At 50.8% G+C, this 17,405-nt stretch overlaps 1 protein-coding gene across 6 annotated transcripts in view; it reads left to right on the forward strand.

Moving 5' to 3' along the window:
- The window catches only part of OSBP2 (oxysterol binding protein 2), a 63,186-nt gene that overhangs the window by 28,256 nt on the left and 17,525 nt on the right, over nucleotides 1-17,405 (forward strand). For all 6 annotated transcript variants that reach the window (XR_006170511.1, XR_006170512.1, XR_006170514.1 and 3 more), the window contains exon 3: nucleotides 15,929-16,179. Coding sequence is in view for 1 of the 6 variants with exons in the window: in XM_042828500.1 (XP_042684434.1) it covers nucleotides 15,929-16,179 (251 nt within the window). In the remaining 5 variants the exon portion in view is untranslated. The remainder of the gene's footprint in view (nucleotides 1-15,928; nucleotides 16,180-17,405) is intronic.

Below are 17,405 nucleotides of genomic sequence, written 5' to 3' on the forward strand. Positions count from 1 at the left end.
CAGTAGATGGGTACGTTGTATTGGCACTGGAGGCTTAAGAATGGGGAAAATGGAAAGCTCTGAGTGCTGTTAGAGCTGAAGAACTTCTGACTTCTGCCAACCTGAGTCGTGCTGGGTGGTGCTGTCAGTAACTGAGAGCAGTCAATGTTAGTGGTATTGTTGGCTCCTGTTCTGCTCTGTGTGAGCTCCATGGCTTTGGTGTCTGCAGTGGGGCTGAGTGTCCTGGGAGGGCCAGGAGCCCATTGCCATGGGGCTGAGGAACAAAGCATGCAGAGGCAGCGCTGTTTGGGCAGGCTGCAGGCAGCTATTGCTTACGTTTCAGTTTCTTCAGTTTCCTTTGTTTTCATTTTTGGTGACTCCAACATCTTGCTTGGCAGGGCTCTGCTTGCAAACCCCTCCATGGGCTTGAAATTCCCAAGTGAAGCAACTAAAGCTGTGCATTCCTTGCTGCATTGCTTTCCAGATCAGATAGAAATGCCAGATGAAGTTCTGGGGTTCCAGGTGGAGTCCTCTGTTATTGATTTTGTCATTGCTTCTTGCCCTGGTTTTTGGATGGGGCTGCACTGACACATAAGAGCAGTTTGAGCCAGTGCAGAGCTGTGCCTGGAGGAGCCCAAACTGGTCTGGGTGTTGGCAGTGGTCAAGGGGAATGTGAGCAGTGCAACAGGGCAGCAGAGCCAGCTGGGCACAGCACACATCCCTGGAGCAGAGGAGCAGCAGCACTGTCTTGCTGGGTTTGCATTTGAATGGGTATCAAATCTGGATTTACAGCTCAAGGTTGGTGTGCTTTTCTGTGTTGGGGCACCTGATCTGTGGTTCCTTGTCTTAGGAAAGGAAGTTGTAGGAGCGCGTTAGCAGCTCTGAAGATAACAAGTTTCCTGAATGAGTTGAATAGAGGGAACTGCCACGAGCAGAGGGACTAGAGCTCCTTTGGCAAAGCTTGCACCATTTTAAGGAGGCATCTGTGTGAAAACAAATACTAGAAATGCAAAAATGCAGTTTTGTTTCCTGATGCTGAGATTCTAGAGCTGAGAGCGCTGGCGTTTTGCTCCTCCATTCATAGCTGTGTCACACCTGTGTTTTCTTGTTTGCACCGCCATGCGTGGGCCAAGTGAAAAGCAGACCAATTATTTGCACAAAAATTACACATTTTGGGGCACTGCTGATAGTTTCATTCCTCTCTCAGCCCACCCACCTCACCATGCCCACTGCCCACATTCCTCAGTTCTGGAACACCTCCAGGGATGGTGACCCGCTCTCTGGGTAACCTTTGCTAATGCATCACTGCTCTTTTGGAGAAGAAATTGTTCCTAATGTCCAACCTGAATGCCCACAGCAGCCCCTTGCTGCAGTCCTGCTACCTGCTGTGTGGGGGCTGAGGAAGCTCCATGGCTCCATCCTTGCAGCTCTGTTGGTGTGGCTATGGGGAGTCGGGTCACCCCAGCACGAGGTGCAGAGGTGAGGACCTCATTGCTTTCAGCTGCTTTTATGTATAAGCAACATTTGCAAAGCTTGGAGAGTTTTCTTGTTGCACAGACACAGCATGAGTGACTCATCCTGGAAGGAGCAATAGGGATAGAAGCAGTAAGGTGACATTTCTGAAAGATGAGAGCAAAGGACCTGAAAAGAGGAAAATAATTATTTTTGGTTATTTTGGAATGAAAAAGGAAGGAATCACAAAGGTGTGATTCAAACACACCAAAGGCTTTTACGTAGTAGAAAGGCAGCCAGTTGTCTGAGGAGTCTGCAGAGGGCAGAGGCAGCCCTGGTGGTGTGCAGCACAAAGACCTGGGCAGCCAGCCCATGGCTGGGCTTGGGGGGCTGTAAGGACCCTTCCACCCCAACCATTCTATGGTTTTGTGATCCTTAAGGACCCTCCCAAACCAAACTATTCTCTGATTCATTCTATGTTTCTGTGACACGAAGCATTTCCCACATACATCTTGCTGAACCACAGGCTGTGACTTCTGCTGGGTTACTTGTTTATGGGCAAAATGAATTGAATTTAGGGATAAATCAATATTTTATCAGGGAACTTCAGACTGGTTCTCCATGCAGTGAGGTGAGCCGCTCTGCAGCTTTGACTTCTGTGCATGCAGGAGGCCTTTGGCAGCTGGCAGAAGGGATCTGAGCTGCTTGTGAAGTTTCGGTGATGCCAGGCTTATGGAGAGCATCTTCTTTATGTTTTCATTATGTCTATGATCCTCCCTTGCAGATCTCTGCAACAGCAGTGTAACTGAACTGTGCTGCGGTCGCTGCAGGAGCCAGGAGTGCATGTGTTTGATCCCACATGGGCTTTCCCCTCTCCACACGTCACTTGTGTTTTTCCTCTTGAAAAAGCTTGGTTCTTACCCAGAGCAGAGGTATTTTTCCAGAATTTGCCCTATTTCCACCCAGATTACCTTGAAAATCTGGGCACGTCTTTTGAGATGTACATACAGAAGATGGAATACAACCTGTGCTCTGTTACTATCCAGACGTTGGCATTAACAGGAGCTGGAGGAGAGCACTCAGGGCGCAGTGCTGCTCCCTGTGCAAATGTGAATGCTCTCGTTGATGTGTCTTCATTTTGCCTTGTTCCCTGGGACTGATAAAATCTGAAGGGCTGGGAAACCCCATCCTCCAGTGCTGGGGGGGTGAGGCAGCAGCCATCAGTGTGTGTGTGCACATGGCAGAGGTTCTGCTTGGGAACTGTTGGCTGCGGCGAAACGGAGCTGCGTGAGTGAAATGTGTAATGAAGTTTCTTACCAAAAATGAAGGAATTCTGATGTATATTTTAAGGGAGAGTCCTAAAAATAACCTCTAGCAGCATTTAAAGGGACCGACTACCAAACAGCATCAGCTTCACCAAACTGCATCCCTTTGGCTTTAGCATCCCTTTGGAGCTGCATCCCTTCTAGCCCATTGCTCACCGTTTTTGACATGACTGTGCCGAATCCTGCCCTTTAGTTGCCTGGGGCTGCATGTTTCTCCCTTTTGGGGGGGAGCACACCTCTTACTGGCACAGATGGAGTTAATTAAGGGCTGCTGCATGCTGGAGCAAGCAGTGGTGCATGCTGGGCTGTGGGGCTGCTGAGCCCCGGTGCCGTAGTGCCCTGCTATCAGCATGGAGCGAGACACAGGGCTGCCTGCTCCATAAGGACAGCTGCTGAATAAGAACATTCTCTTTTCCTTTGTATTTTCTTTTTTCCTCCAACCTAAAGCCAACGGCCATGCAGCTCTCAGCCTCCGCCAGCGCGGCCCCGTGGTGGGCATGAAGGGCAGGGGCTGCTGGGAGGCAGGATCCGTCCGCTCCTTCTGCAACTCCACCTGCCTCAATAAGTTCCCCAAGGGTCAGTGCTTGGTGGGGAGGGGTATTGCATGGGGATAAGGGCTGCATGAGTGCTGGGTTGGGGTTGGCATCATGCCTGGAAGTGGCTGCTGGCATTGTGTGCTGTGCCCTGGCTGTGTTCTGCCTTCTGGCTTTATCAGGTGTTGGAACAACAGAGTACTGCACCCAGTGCTGTGCTGATGTGCTGCTAGGAGGGGTATGTTTTGCATATCTAGCATCAAAGAATTGATTTGTTCATCATGGTGAATTAATTCCTGCACTGGATGCTCTGTTCAAATCTGGTGTTTGATCTCAGCAAATCAGGTAGGTTTTTGTTCTAGGAAGAAGTACTTTCTCATCAAGACATTATGAGAGCCTGTGTGTGTGTGACAGTGCCTAGGGAAGCACAAGATGCCTGGCTGTCCTCTGGGAAGCGTTTTCCTGCTCAGCTGTGCTTGCCATCCCTTGTTGCTGCCGGGGTTATTCCAGGCATTTCCCACCAGGAGTGCTGTGAGAGCAATGGGTTCCCCAGAGCTCTGCTGGGGTCGGTGCTGGGACGCATCCCACTGCCAGCCATGTGCTGGAGGGGCTCTCATCCACTCAATGCTTTCCTGGGGTGCCGCAATAGTTTCAAGGATGGGAGAGGCAACAGTCCTACAGAAATCATTAGGTGTTGCTGCTGTGGGATTCGTTGCCTAACTCTTGGTGAGGTGGTGCTGTGCAGATGTAGGAATTTAAGCCAGTTGTGGTGACCCAGGGCTTCCTTTAGGGCCAGGGGCACCCTGGAGAACCCTCTGCTTCCTCCTGAAATAGGAGCTGGGATCACAGATTGGACTGCAGGGAGTCACGGGGACTTTCCATTCCTGCTGCAATAAGTCAGACGTGTCCTTCTACCTGCAGGTGGTTAAACTTGCTGCTCCCCCATGGCAAACACCGGGACCACTTTATTTTTATGAACATATGATGGGAAATCATCACTGCATGGGAATCAGCCTCCACTTGGGCTGCTCCCTGTGGCACAGAGATGGCCGCCCTGCTCCCACACAGAGGCTCACCAGAAGTTATTTTATCTAGGTGTAATTTCTTTCCCCAAAGAAAAAAAAAAAAAGGGGTACAAATAGATCAAATCGAAATTTCAGCCATTGCATGCTTTGGGCAGATGATGAAAAATAGCTTTTTAATCAAATCCAGATTGTCCCCTACCCTCTGGTTTTTGCAGCTGGATGCTGTGAGGTCACAGTGGCACACAGTGCTCTGTGCAGGTTGGCTTCAGCAAGGAGTGAGATGTGAGCTGAACCCACAGGCTGGGAAAACGCTGGCTTTAAAATCCATTCACTGTGCAGCAAGGGAGTCCCTGGTAAGCACAATTTGCTTGGAGAGCACAGTGCTTGTTCTCCAAGTGAAAATATTTCCCGAGGATGCCCTACTTTTCACTTAATTATGTTATAGTAGCTGTTTTCGACCAAAATAAAGGCATTAAATCTGTTTATCTCACCAAAAAGGCACCATCTGAGGTACATTTAATGTACTGATGACTGTAACAAGAGACAAGCCCAGCCTTCTGGCTGGCATGTAGTTCATTTTGGGATCCCAATGCTGTTTATGGCAGGATCCTGCTTCCAGTTGCAGCAGGAATGTCCCTGCCATTCATGTCATGTTGGAGCAGTGGGTGACCCTGCTGTGTGATAACAGCAGAGGACACCTGTTGTCAGTAAAGGATGAGAACGGGGATAGTTATCTCCTGGTGGAAGCAGATCCTGGGAGCTGCCTGCATGCTGCTGGAGGGGCTCACAGCACACGTTGGCTGGGACATGCAGCAAATGCTTGAGGAGGGGCACTGCCATAGCTGCACAGCAGTTCTTATTTGTTCTGTGGGGGTTTCGTGCTGCCCCTTAATGGTGTTGCTTCCTCTGCCTGTTGATGCCAGTCTTAGCAACTGCAGAAGGGGCTGTTTAGATTTGCACATCCCTGGAGCATTCCCTTAGCTGGATCAGACAGAAGAGCCATGACATTAACCCCTTCCAGCCCTCTGCGTGTGACCAGTGTGGAAATCCTCCCTTATTTTAACCAGAGAAGAGAACGAAGGGCTCACAGGTGTCAGGGAAGAGCTGCTCTGCTCCTCGGAGCTGCTCAGAAGCACTGCTGGCAATGTGTGCTTATTAGCTAAAGCTTAATGCAAAGGAAAGTAGTTAGGGAAAAAGTGACCATCTTGACAGGCTGATGATGTAATTAGAGAGCAAAAGTGCAGTTAAAGAATTGGAAGGAATGGAGATGAACTGTGAGCTCCAGCCACACTGATCTGCAAATAGAAGCCCTGTGTGCCCTCAAATTGATTTACTTCTTGCTTTTTTTTTTTTTTACTGACAAGGCTGCACCCATGGCCAGCACAGCACTTCTGGAGGAGGAGATGCTGCATTGGGGTCACTTGGGCGGGACGTGTGGTGGAGGAGCAATCCTAGGGAATGCCTTTCCAGTAAGTCAGTGGTGGTGGCTGCTGTGCAGAGTGCAGCATGTGGGCAAGCATCCATGAGCTGCTACCCATCCTGCTTTGTGCTCCTGTGGAGTTCTTCATCATTGCTGTGCTTGTAGCCTAGGGGAGGTTAACGCTGAGTTTGTCTCATCCAGCAGAGTACCAACCCAGCATCAGAGGGAGGGATGCATGTTGGTTTGGTAGGCTGTGCAAACTCACTGCAGGGATGGTCAAACCCTGAGGAGTGTCCAAATGCTGAATGAGGTTCCCTGACTGCCCTGGGTCGAGTGTGGACTTGGAACACGCTGCATTTCTCCTCACCCCAGGGAGGAAGTGATGGTGGGACACGGTCACCAAAGGCAGCAATGGGCAGAGCAGCCCCAGTGCTGTCCCTGACTTTGGGACTGCAAGCCTGCAAGAAGCAGATCCTGGGGCTGATGCATAAAGAAGGGGGGGGTGTTAGGAGACAGGAGGGTGGGAAGTGGGGTTTGTCCCCACTTGGCCGTGGTCTCCTTGCACTGGCTTTGCAGCACAACACCTGTGGGACCATGCTGTCTTCCATGAGTTACTGCGTTCTGACAGGAGCAGGGATTTGCACATCCCTGGAGCAATATATCTAGGAAATATTTTGTCTGTCCAATCTGTAGGATACACAGACAGTGGGTTGGGTGGCTTTATTCTGTTTTGGATGTTTTTCCCTTTTTGAAGGGAGGGAGCAAAGCTGCATTTCTCTGCAGCCCTCCTTGCATGGACTCCTGGCTCTCCCCACTCACATCTTGCTGCCTCCATGAGTTTCTCTCTCCTTAAGCACCAAAATTCTCCTGGACAGGTTTGGCATTCCTAGAAGCTTTGTGAAACCTCAGGGTGTGAAATTCTTCTGTGCAGAGCACTCCTGCTCCTCCTTGGCAGCTCTGGAGCTCCTAGTGACCCCAGGGATGCTGCAGCTTTGCCACCACCAAGTTCCGTGGTGGGAGCTGCATTATGAGTTGATAGAAACAGTCCTAAAGAGCAGTGCTTCCCTCTTTGAGGTCAGCCTGCAGTTACTCCAGACTCTGCATGCCCTGCAAAAATGGCTTTGCCCCTTTGCAAGCCTTCAGAGCGTGACCTCACTGCTGCAGGAAGGGATGTGAGGTGGCAGGGAGCCCACGTGTGGCAGAAATGCTCCTACCCAGCAGTGCTTTAACTTTGTTTGAATGTCTCACCAAGCCCTGGCTCTGATGGGCTACTTTGTCATGAGTTGACTGATTAGATTAGCATCCCATTTGGGAGTGCACAATGAGTTGGTAGGGTTGTGTGTCCATTAATGATTGAGTTGTTGGGGTTGTTTGGCCATTAATGACTTCTCTTTGGCTCTCTGAGGAATTCAGTGCCCTGCTAATTGCCTGCTCCAGTGCTGGGGAAAGCCTTCAGCCCAGAAATAGGAGGGGAGAAGGAAGGAGGGCAGTGGAGCAGTGTCACAGCATCCTTCAACATACAGGTTTCAGCCTCTTGATGGTATTTAGCAGAAACACAAAGTGGGGAAAATGTGCCCACAAAGTGGGGATCGGTGCACGCAGCCTTGCTGCTCTTTGTGAATTAAGAGATGCTGAGTGGTGCTGATAAAGCACAGCTTTTAATTAATGAAAATGTAATCACGTGAAAATGCACACTTTGTTGTGCAGGCATTCATCCGACCTCATGTGGGGGAGATTAGCAGTAATTAGGGAAACCCTGGGAGCAGAGGTTAGCTCTGTTTGTAAACACCATCATCCAGCAGTCGGCTCCCCATGCAGCACCCATGCTGTGTCCTCATCCCAGGTGGGTTTGCTATGTGCTTGGGTGAAATTCTGTCTGTTTCTGGGGATTTGTCCTTGCTTCCTGTTGCTTGTTCTCTACAAAGGGACTAATAAAGCTTTTTCTTCCCGTTGAAACCCTTGAGCAGACTGTCCTGGCAGCCATTCTTGCTGATGAGGTTGGTGCATGGGGGTGTGCCTTCAGGGCTTCACTTTGTCTGCTTGTAAGGTGTTGGAAAGGCTGTTTGCATCCCTCTGTCTCCACTGGCACTCCGTGACCTGCGTGGAATTGTAAGGAGCTGGGTAACTTGCACCCATCCCGATCCTCTTACTCAGGTGTAAGCTGAGCCCAGGCAGATTTACATGTGCATAAGGGCACACATTAGCCTTGCGTTCTCAGGAGTGCTTTCTCAGATATCTTTGCTCATGCAGCTGGCTGAGCTGAGCTTACAAGTCTGCAGGGCAGTGCGGGACGTGCATTACCCACTGAGCAGAAGCATAGACTTCAAGCTGGGTCTTTGCAGTGCCACGAGCAGCCCTCAGCCCCCAGCGTGGCTGTGTCTGGCTGCCCTGCACACCGTCCTGCTGTGGGTATAGCAGGGACATTATAGCAGGATCTCCTGCCACCGCAGCTCATGCCCCGTGGCTCAGTCCCGTGTCACTTTGTTCTCTTTACAGAGGCTTTGCAGGGAGGGAGGGAGCTGACAGAGCTTCAGTGCATCTTCTGTGCTTCCCTAGCTGCTTCCCACGAGCCTCCAGCAGGCTGTGTTTTACCTGCTGACTGGAGGCTTCCAGAGAAAGGCTTCATTCTTTTAAAGAAAGAAAATAAGAAATCCCATGCCAAGTTCATCCTTGGTTGCACCAAGTGTGGCATTACTCTGCAGAGGATGGCTGCTCCAAGCCTGGCTGCGCCATCGCCGTGTCCCCAGCTTTGCTGCTGGGGCAGGGAGTAGAGCCCAGCATGCTGTCAGCTCTGTGCCCCATGCTGCTGAAACCAGAGTGCTGCCTGAGACTGGGAGGTATTTAAGCATTGTTAAACATGGATGCTTGGTGATGTGCTTAGGAGATATCCAACAGCTGAAGTGGTTTTTGGTAGCTGTGTGCTGGGTGCGGTGGCTGGCACCGAGGCCAGGTGCTGGGCACTTCAGAGCAGGGATGTACAGCCCTGCTGTCCCCATGCTGCTCCCTGCCTCAGCTCTTGCTCTGAAGGAATCGTGGAGTCATTAAGGTCAGTTCTAAGATGACCTAGTCCAGCTGTCAACCCATCCCCACCATGCCTACTGAACACTGTCCCTAAAGGAAGACCTTTGTGCCAAGGGAAGGAGATGGCAAGACAGGAAACGGCTGCAGGTGAGCCTTGTGTGCTCAAGTCACTGGTGGTTTTGCTCTTTGGTAGCTGTCAGGGCTCTTCCTCCAGCATAGCCTGGCATTGCCATATATGCCACTTCTGCATCTGTCATGGCTCGTTGCAGCCTAAGGATGCTGCTCATGCACAGCCCAGTGCCATTCGCTGCCCTCTCACGGTGCCATCTGGTTGTGAATGCCCAAACACAAATAACAAAGTTCGTAGGCTTTTTTTTTATATACTTTGTTCACCTGTTGAACAGGAGCAAATGATATTTAATTATTTATGACACTTGCATTTATATGTCTAAATATTCATCATCAGACTCAGAGGTAGCTCTGAAGCCTTGGGCTGCGCGCATCCTCCCTGCAGTGCTGTATCAGTCTGTGTGTCAGCTGTAGATTCTGAGCTCAGCCATAAAATAGAGAAAGCATGGTTCAGTGAAGCACATGGGCTTCCTTATCCTGGTGCCTTCTTCTCAGTGGACCCAATGGGAAGGTGGAAATTGGAATGGTGTGGAGCCTGGGTGCATCTACACGAACTAAGGAAGCTGTGACTCTGGCTGATACCCACAGCTTGAGCTGTTTTTTCTCTTTTAAGTACTTCCTCAACTATGGATTTGTTGATCTCCCTTCCACTCGAGAATTCGAGAATACCCCAAAGGAATGATCTCAGCATTTATCAGTTCGAATTCCGTGGTGCAGGTTGTGTTGCATGCCAGCAGTGAGCTGGGGAGTCATTTTGTGTCATTGCTGTTGCGTCGTCTTTGGTGAATCTGCAGAAGGGAGACCCTTGGTTGGACCTTGATCCTCACTGCATGGCACACGTGGGCTGATAGGGACAGGCATGGAGCTTCCAGGCTGGATGAGACTCTGGGCAGTAAGTGCTTGGTACCACTGGATGGGCTTTAGGGTTCCTTCCACCCCTGCTACAATTCTATGATTCTAAAAGGGGATTTCACTGGGGGAGATGGCTAAAGATACCAGCTCAGGAGCAGCCTGGGCGGCTTTGCAGGTGTGGATAGAAGCACACTGCCCCTGGCACCCACAGTCAGCAGTGCTTGCCAAGGACAAGCAGGTGTCAGCACAGCCTGGAGCTGGCCCTGCTGCTCAGGTCAGTCTGCAGTGTGTTCCTGTTTGGAGCTGTAGGATGATAAAGTTCCTATTTTTATCAGAACATTTGTTTTTTTTCCTCTTCTGGCGGTGTGATGTGCAGTGTGAGCAGCCAGCTGTCTAGTAATGAATGGTTAGTTCCCTATAATCACACCTTCACAACTGGAAGATTTTTCATTTTGATTCAGAGCTGGTTCTTGGCTTCTTCTCCTGCCCATTGTGGATATGAAGAACAGATCATTCTACTTCATAAAAATAATTTGTAGACCACATCTCCAGTCCACGCCTTAGGACTGCAGTGTCCCAAACAGGGCGCAGGCTCTTGGGCACTGATCAGAAGGCACACTGTGTCTCAGAGAGCACTGCTCTGTTCATATAACCCCAAATTTGCTTTTTTTAAGCTCTCTTTTCAAAGCTCCTTTGTAACTCACACTGGGCTGGTAGCTCCTTCTCTGCCAAACAGGCAGTTGTCCACTCTCTGCTTGGTTGGAATCTCTCCCGCAGTTGGTGTCTCCCCTCAGGGTAGGGTGCTATCCTGCACTGACCACATCCCTCAGGCTCCCTTTTTCACCACTGTCTCCGTACTCTGAGGTTAACCCCAGTGCTTTCAGCCCATCTTTGTTGCCTGCCTTACCAGTGGGTTGAAGTTGTTTAGGTGATTTCATCAGAAAATCCCACGTATGCTGGAAAGAGAGAATGACTGCAACCCAAACGTAGTGCTGAGGGTTATTGACTGGTAATCATCTTGTGGTATCGTCTTGTGACTGCAGCAATGAGATGGCCGGATTGCAGTCATCATAATAAAAATACTTTATGTTTTCTCAGTGCTTTTCTTTCAGAAAAGCAGAAATCCTTTAGGTGCATTAATGGGCTGCGATGCCAGCTCCCATTCAGGGTGGTGCTTCAGTGCTTCGTGGGAGGAAAGAATGCAGATAACAATAAATGGATTACAGTTCTTTGCATGTCCACTGCCAGAACCTCTGTGGCCTTGTGCAGTAAGGAGATTGAAGTCCAAAAATGAAATCCGTTTCGGGTTATTGGAAATTTGGTTCTGTGTTGTGTAAATAGTTCTGCTGCCACTACAGCAAACCTCATTTGCAGACTGTTGGCCTTCTTGATTGCATCACCTTCTGATGGCTTGCAAGAAATCGCCACTGCAGCATCCTTCCTTCCAAAGAGCTGTCCTGGTGGGATCAACCCTGCTGCCTTCAGTATGGCTTTGCAGCTCCCCCAGATTCCTGTACCAGGGTGCATTTGCCTCATGAGCTGGAATTTGTCCTGAGTAAGTGGTGAAGCCATCAACTTAACTGCTCCGTAGCCCTTCAGTTTCTTGTTCTTAGGTTTTTCAGTTGTGTCCCTGTGGTGCTCGCTGACCTGAAAAACCAAGCAAGCAGTATAATGTGTCACAGTCTCACTTCACTTGGGTTTGGCTCCAGCCAGTTGCACTGGAGCTATAATGAAACCACAATTACAGAAACCAAGAGATGGAGTCAGAGGCAAAGAATATGCTGTCCTGCTTTATTTCAGTGTGGTGAGGTGTAAGGGTGCAATACTGGCTAAGTTGGAGGTCTCTGCTCCGACCCTGGGCAAGGTTAGGTCACATCTGTGAAATCCTTAGGTTTGAATTTCTGCATAACCTGAGCATTTGGCTTCACACTGTGATCCCAATGGATTTCAGGCAGATCTGCTGGCACAGACTGGGAGCTCTGGGTCCTTTCTGTGCTGCCCCAAGCTGAGTGCTGGTCCTGCTCCAAGGCTGCGTCCTTGGGTCATCCCCATTGAATGAGATAGAGGTGTCGCAGCTCATCACAGCTGGTGAATAACTGCTGTTTTTAGGCCTGAACAGCTTTCCATTTGCATTAGCAGTAGAAGAAATATCCCTGCCAGGTTGGTGATAATTGCAAAGCGATCACCCAAATTTGGAACGATTTATGACCATTTGCTCTGTTATTTTGATGATTAAGTGCCAGCGTAATTCTTTACAACCAAAAAGTTCCGCCTGGGCCTGCTTGTGCAGATGCAGAGGAATTCATCCCTCTCTTGGCAGCTGGGTGAAGCTATTAAATATAGACACCCATTGCCATTTAATATTCATAGCTATTAAAAGCAACGCAAGCGGATGAAAGTTTTGGAGCCATTGTGGAAATGGCTTTGGTTGAGGAATGGTTGGTGATCAGTGTCCACGCGCTGCTGCTGGTCCTGGGAGGAAAGGCTCTTGTTCCCAAACCAGGTCTGTGGTGGCGGCTGCAGAACACCAGAGGGACCAGTGGGTGTTTGCTGCAAGTGCTGTTGGTGTTTCTATAGGTTTTGCCCATGGAGTCCCTGGCAGAGGTTGGGTTTGGTGCTTATTTGTCCCATAGGCCTTCGCTATGTTGCCTGGAAGAGGCTCCAGACCAAATCAATGTGGGGTTTTTCTTGCATTTCCATACGAAGCCCCTAGGGCAGGTATGTGGAGAGGCATACACTGACATTTGTTAGATCCAGGCCCACTGAGGTGAAGCTCTGCTTTCTCTGTAGGCAGCCTTATTATCCGTGATGATGATGGTGTCCTGGGAGCATCAAGCACGGGTTGGTTGGATGCAGCTCATAAAGAAAGCAAGGGTGGAATCTGAGTTGGCTGCTTCTGCAACCCTCTGACTGCGGAGCAGGGAGTTTTCCAGGTGCACTTCAGGGATCTGGGAGCTTCCCAGCTATGGAGAGAGACGAGCAAGCTCAGTCTGAGGAACAGACTTCCCACAGGGAAGCAGTTGTGGCACTGAGCTTCCAGTCCTGGTGATGCTCTGGGCGATGCCTGTCTGCGTGTGGCAGCTTTTGTTGTGCTTTAACAGTGTCTTTCTGGGATCAGTGCAGGCTGCTTGTCTCAGGAACCTCTCTTGCTCAGCCCGGTGTCTGTGTCCTTGCCTTGGATCAGGAAGCCAGATTGAATTTATTGAATGGAACCTTGAGAGGCAAGCAGTTCAGAGCTGCAGGAGAGTCTGGGTGGCAAGTTAGAGGGGATGCAGGATGGAGCGAAGTTCAAGGTGATGTGAGAAGGAGAGAAGTTAGAGGGGGTGTAGGAAGGAAGGGTATTTCTGGAAGTGAGGATGCAGGGATGGGAATGGTTTCTGCTTGTGGGGCAGAGGAGGGTCAGGGAGTTGAAGCAGAGCCTTTGTGATGGACCCCAAGAGGAAGGTAGGAGGTGGCCCAGGGCATTAACTTTGTGCCTTTGTGTTAGGGACATCACTGCTGGGTTCAGAATGCATTTTGGGAATTTCAGGATAAAAGCTCATCAACCCCATGGCCTTTTCTTCTAGACCATCTTAAACAGCTCTGCCAGCTCCATGCATCCACAGAAGCATCAAAATGCACCTGAGCAGCAGCGCGTGGGGTTGCTGTAGTGGCACAGCCCCCAGCTGCTCACCTGCCACCTCTGGTGTCACCGGTGTCCTTGTGGGCAGTATGCAGGGAAGTGCCACCTCCTCCAGCCCACAGCTCTCCGCCAGCATGGGGGAAAAAGCTGCAAGCAGGGTTTAGCTGAGGGAAGTTCAAGAGGCAGAAAATAAGGCTGTGATGGGAGCATCTGCCTTGCTGAGCTCCTCGTGAGCTGCTGCCCTGGGCTCTGAAGGCTGGTGTGTGCTGTGGGTTTGGGAAGCAGCCCGAGGAGGCTTATGGCCACTGGCTGCTGATCCATTTTACATAGATTAAATAGCATCACAGCTCCAAAAATAATCCTCCAGGCTTGCGGCAAGGCCCACTGTTCCTATAGCAACTGGTTCATACCAGTGCCCTACAAATAAAAATCAAAACAGATTTCCTTTAAGTTTGTTTGCAAGTCAAAACAAAGTGGGAAACAGAGAATGAAAGACTCTGGGCTGAACAAACTGAGGGCCCTCAGCCTCTCCTCACACACCTTGTGCTCTGGACCCCTCTCCATCCACAGCCTTCCTTTGGACACCTTCTGATGGTTTCATGTCCTTAAAGCTACTCAGAGCTAGGGAGGCACAGATAGTTTCCCTTGCCATCAGTAGGGAGAGCAGTGATGGTTGAGGAGATCCTGGGTGCTCCATCAATTCCTTTTTGCCCGCTGTAACATGGGGATGTCCCTGTGGTTGTGGTGGAGGGCTGGGAGCCCATCCTGGGAGCTGTGGGTGTTGGGAGGGCTGGGAGCTGCTTCGGGTGCTTTGCGCAAATGTTTCTCCTTCAACTCGCTCTGATTTGATTGTAACCACAGCTTTGGGTTTCCTTCCTTCTGTGCTTTGATTTCAGTTCATTACAGCCAATTTTTGCTGTTCTGCGAGTAAAGTGAAACACCTTCTGGGTGTTTATATAATTCTGCATGGCAGCATGAGATGGGAGAGGGGGATCTGGGGTTAAACACTGCCTGGAGCAGGCGGAGAGATCCTTCCTGCTGCTCGCTGCTCCTAAAGCACTATTTTTTTTTGCAGCTGCAAATAAGGGAAGATTGTCTTTGAGAAACATCACTCATGTCTACACACAGAAAAATGCCAAATTTGATTCTTCCCCTGCAGTCACACAGAGGGAATGGTGGCTTTGGCGTCACAGTGGTAGCTGCCTGCACAGTGGCTGTGATGGAAACCAAAGTGGATTGTGCTTGTGGTGTGTATAGGGCATTGTTTGGCTTCTGAAGGGTGGCTGCAATCACCTTCAGTCACCAAATGGGGAGAGAGAGGTTACCAGGGTGCCTTGTGTGCTCCAGGGTGACAGGTACTGCAGAAGTGCTGAAACAGAATGCTGACCTTCGGGAGGTTCTGGTTAGTTTTCCTTACTGACTGCTGAAGTTTTCCCTCTAGATCTGTTGAAGTTGGCATGTTCAAGTCACCAGCAGCAGAAGCCTGGTGCACCCTCTGGGATGCATCTTGCAAGCCTCATCTTCTCTCTTTTCTCCCCCTGCCCATCACGTCCATCCTACCCTGACCCCATCCCCGTGTGCTTGGAGCAGCAGGACTGTTGTTGCTCATGGCAGGGGTTGGAACCAGATGGTCAGTAAGGTTTCTTCTGATCCAAGCCATCCGAGGGTTCTGTTGTTCATTGCTGCTGGCTTCTGCCAGAGTTTTGTTTTGCTTTCTCCTTGAGCTGTGTAGGACAAGCCCTTCTCTGGGCTCTGCCTCCTTGTCCCAGTTCACTCTTCTTGAATGGCTTTGGAGGAATGCCCAGCAGTGCCTGGGTGCATAGAAGATGGGTGCTCCCTGTGCTGGCCCTGCTATGTGAGCCTGGGAACCTCACCTCCCCCTGCCCAGGTGGTGTGTAGGAATGCACAGCTCTGTTTTGGGTTGGATTTCTCTTTTTCATCACTCAGATGTTCTGGAGTTGCAGCTGTAACCATTCCTGTTGTATCTGAGATTCTAACTGTGGTTTTTTGCCCTCTCAAGTAGGGGGAAGGTTGGGGGTAGATGCTGTTTCTTAGACTGTCTGTTCGTTGGCACAGAGTGGACCTGGCAGAGCAAGGCTCAGTTGTGGGGCTGGGTGCCCAAAACCCAACCCCTATGGCTGGGAATGGTATCCCAGTGCTCCCTGAGCTCTGGCAGCTCAGGGCTGTGCCCACTGCCTGGGGAGCCTGTTCCATATCCGCTGCCTTCTGATGCAGGACCTTTCCCTAATGCTCACCCTGCGTCACCCCGTTGCTCAGGCTGAGCAGCCCTGTGCTGCATCCCAGTGGCAGCGGAAGGAGCCCTCTGGACACCCCTGGATGCCATCCCAAATTGTTCCTTATGCCATACTCTGCATCCTCATGCAGAGGGGTTGCCAGTGAGATGGGTGAACGGGGAGTCAGGGCCGGGCTCGGTGCCCCTTCCCTCTGCCCTGGCACATCCCAGCCTGTAGCCTGTGCTGGAGGAGGCAGAAGGTCCCCCTGCCCGCTGGTACAGTCCAGGGGTAACCATGGAAACTGCTTTTTTTTTTTCTCCATCCCTCCCTTTGCAGATGACTCGGGTGATGAGGAGCCCGCCTCACAGTCAGACAAGAGTGAGCTGCACGGCACGCTGAAAACCCTCTCGAGTAAGCTGGAGGACCTGAGCACTTGCAATGACCTGATTGCCAAGCACGGGGCCGCCCTGCAGCGCTCGCTGAGCGAGCTGGAGAACCTGAAACTGCCAGCTGAAAGTGGTGAGAAGATCAAGGCTGTGAATGAGCGAGCCACGCTCTTCCGCATCACCTCCAATGCTATGATCAACGTAAGTGTCGCCGCGTTTGCACGGAGGCAGAGGGAGTTGCATCTCCTCCTCCTTTTCTTCTATTGCCCTTCCCTCTCTCACAGCCCCATCTCCCCGTGCCCCAGCTCAGGGTTGTGGTGAGCATGGTCACAACCCTCAGGGTGCTGGGACGGAGCTCTGCTGAGTCCTTACAGCATGCTTGCTGGGCGAGCTGCCCCAAACCTGGTTGTGAAGCATGGTACATCCAGAGGTTGGGGTGCAGAGGGCTTTCTGGACCATTCCTGGGGGTGGCTTTCAGGCCAACTCGGCAATTCAGAGCCTGCTGTGGGTTCAGACCCCCATCCCCTTGTTGCTTGCACCATCGCTGATGTTGGTGAAGCCACCCTCATTTTGCCCCACGGGTATTTAATCCTGCTTTGCTGGAGCCCCTCTTTGCTCCCTGCCCTGTGCTTCACAATGGGCTTTTGTACAGCTCCTTCTGGGGTGTGGAGCTGCCTTTTCCAGTGAAACAGCTCTTCCTGGAAAGGGGAGAAACAAAATGAGATAAAATATTTAAAGGGGGAAAAAAATAAAATTAATTGAAGCCTGACAGTCGTGGAATAATGCATGAAGGTAAAGCTCAAGGAATTGTAAAGGGAGGTTAGCTCTCTCAGCCCTGAGCAAAACAGAGGTCATGTGCCACCTTAGGTGTACGTGGAGGAATGCCCCTCCAAACAGCTTTGTGCTGGTGCTGGAGGGTGTTTGCTGGGGAGAGGTTTTCCTGTGACAGTGCTCTGTGTTTGGAGGTGCCTGTGCACCTGTATGGAGTTGGGTAAAGTTTTGGAGCAGGGTTGGCACAGTGTGCCTGGGTTTGCCATTGGGATGTGTCAGCAGCAGCCAGGAGAGGAGTTTTGGGAAGGGTGAGCAGGGCAATACCTGCTGTGTCTGTGCTGAGGAGGAGGAGGTGGTGGTGGTGGTTGTGGCACGATAAAGGCTTGAGTGAGGGCTTCGCAATCTGGACAGTGTGAAACAGCACTGAAATTGAAACAGCACTGAAACAGAGAGGAAAAGATGGGAGGAACTCAGCGTGGTGAGCCCACAGACTATGAGAGGCTATGGATACCAGAGGTTTTTGAGCAGTGTACATCAGCTTGTGGCTGAGCTGCCTGGGGGAGCTTTGGGGCTCCCCATGGAGGGTTTAGAGAGCCTTGTAACAGCCCCAGGAGCATTTCTGCACTGGGTTTGCCATGTTAGCACAGGGTGATGCC

The sequence above is a fragment of the Centrocercus urophasianus genome, unplaced genomic scaffold, assembly GCF_019232065.1.
Source record: "Centrocercus urophasianus isolate 14NV4802_14NV808 unplaced genomic scaffold, USGS_Curo_1.0 seq_30, whole genome shotgun sequence".
NCBI lineage: Eukaryota > Metazoa > Chordata > Aves > Galliformes > Phasianidae > Centrocercus > Centrocercus urophasianus.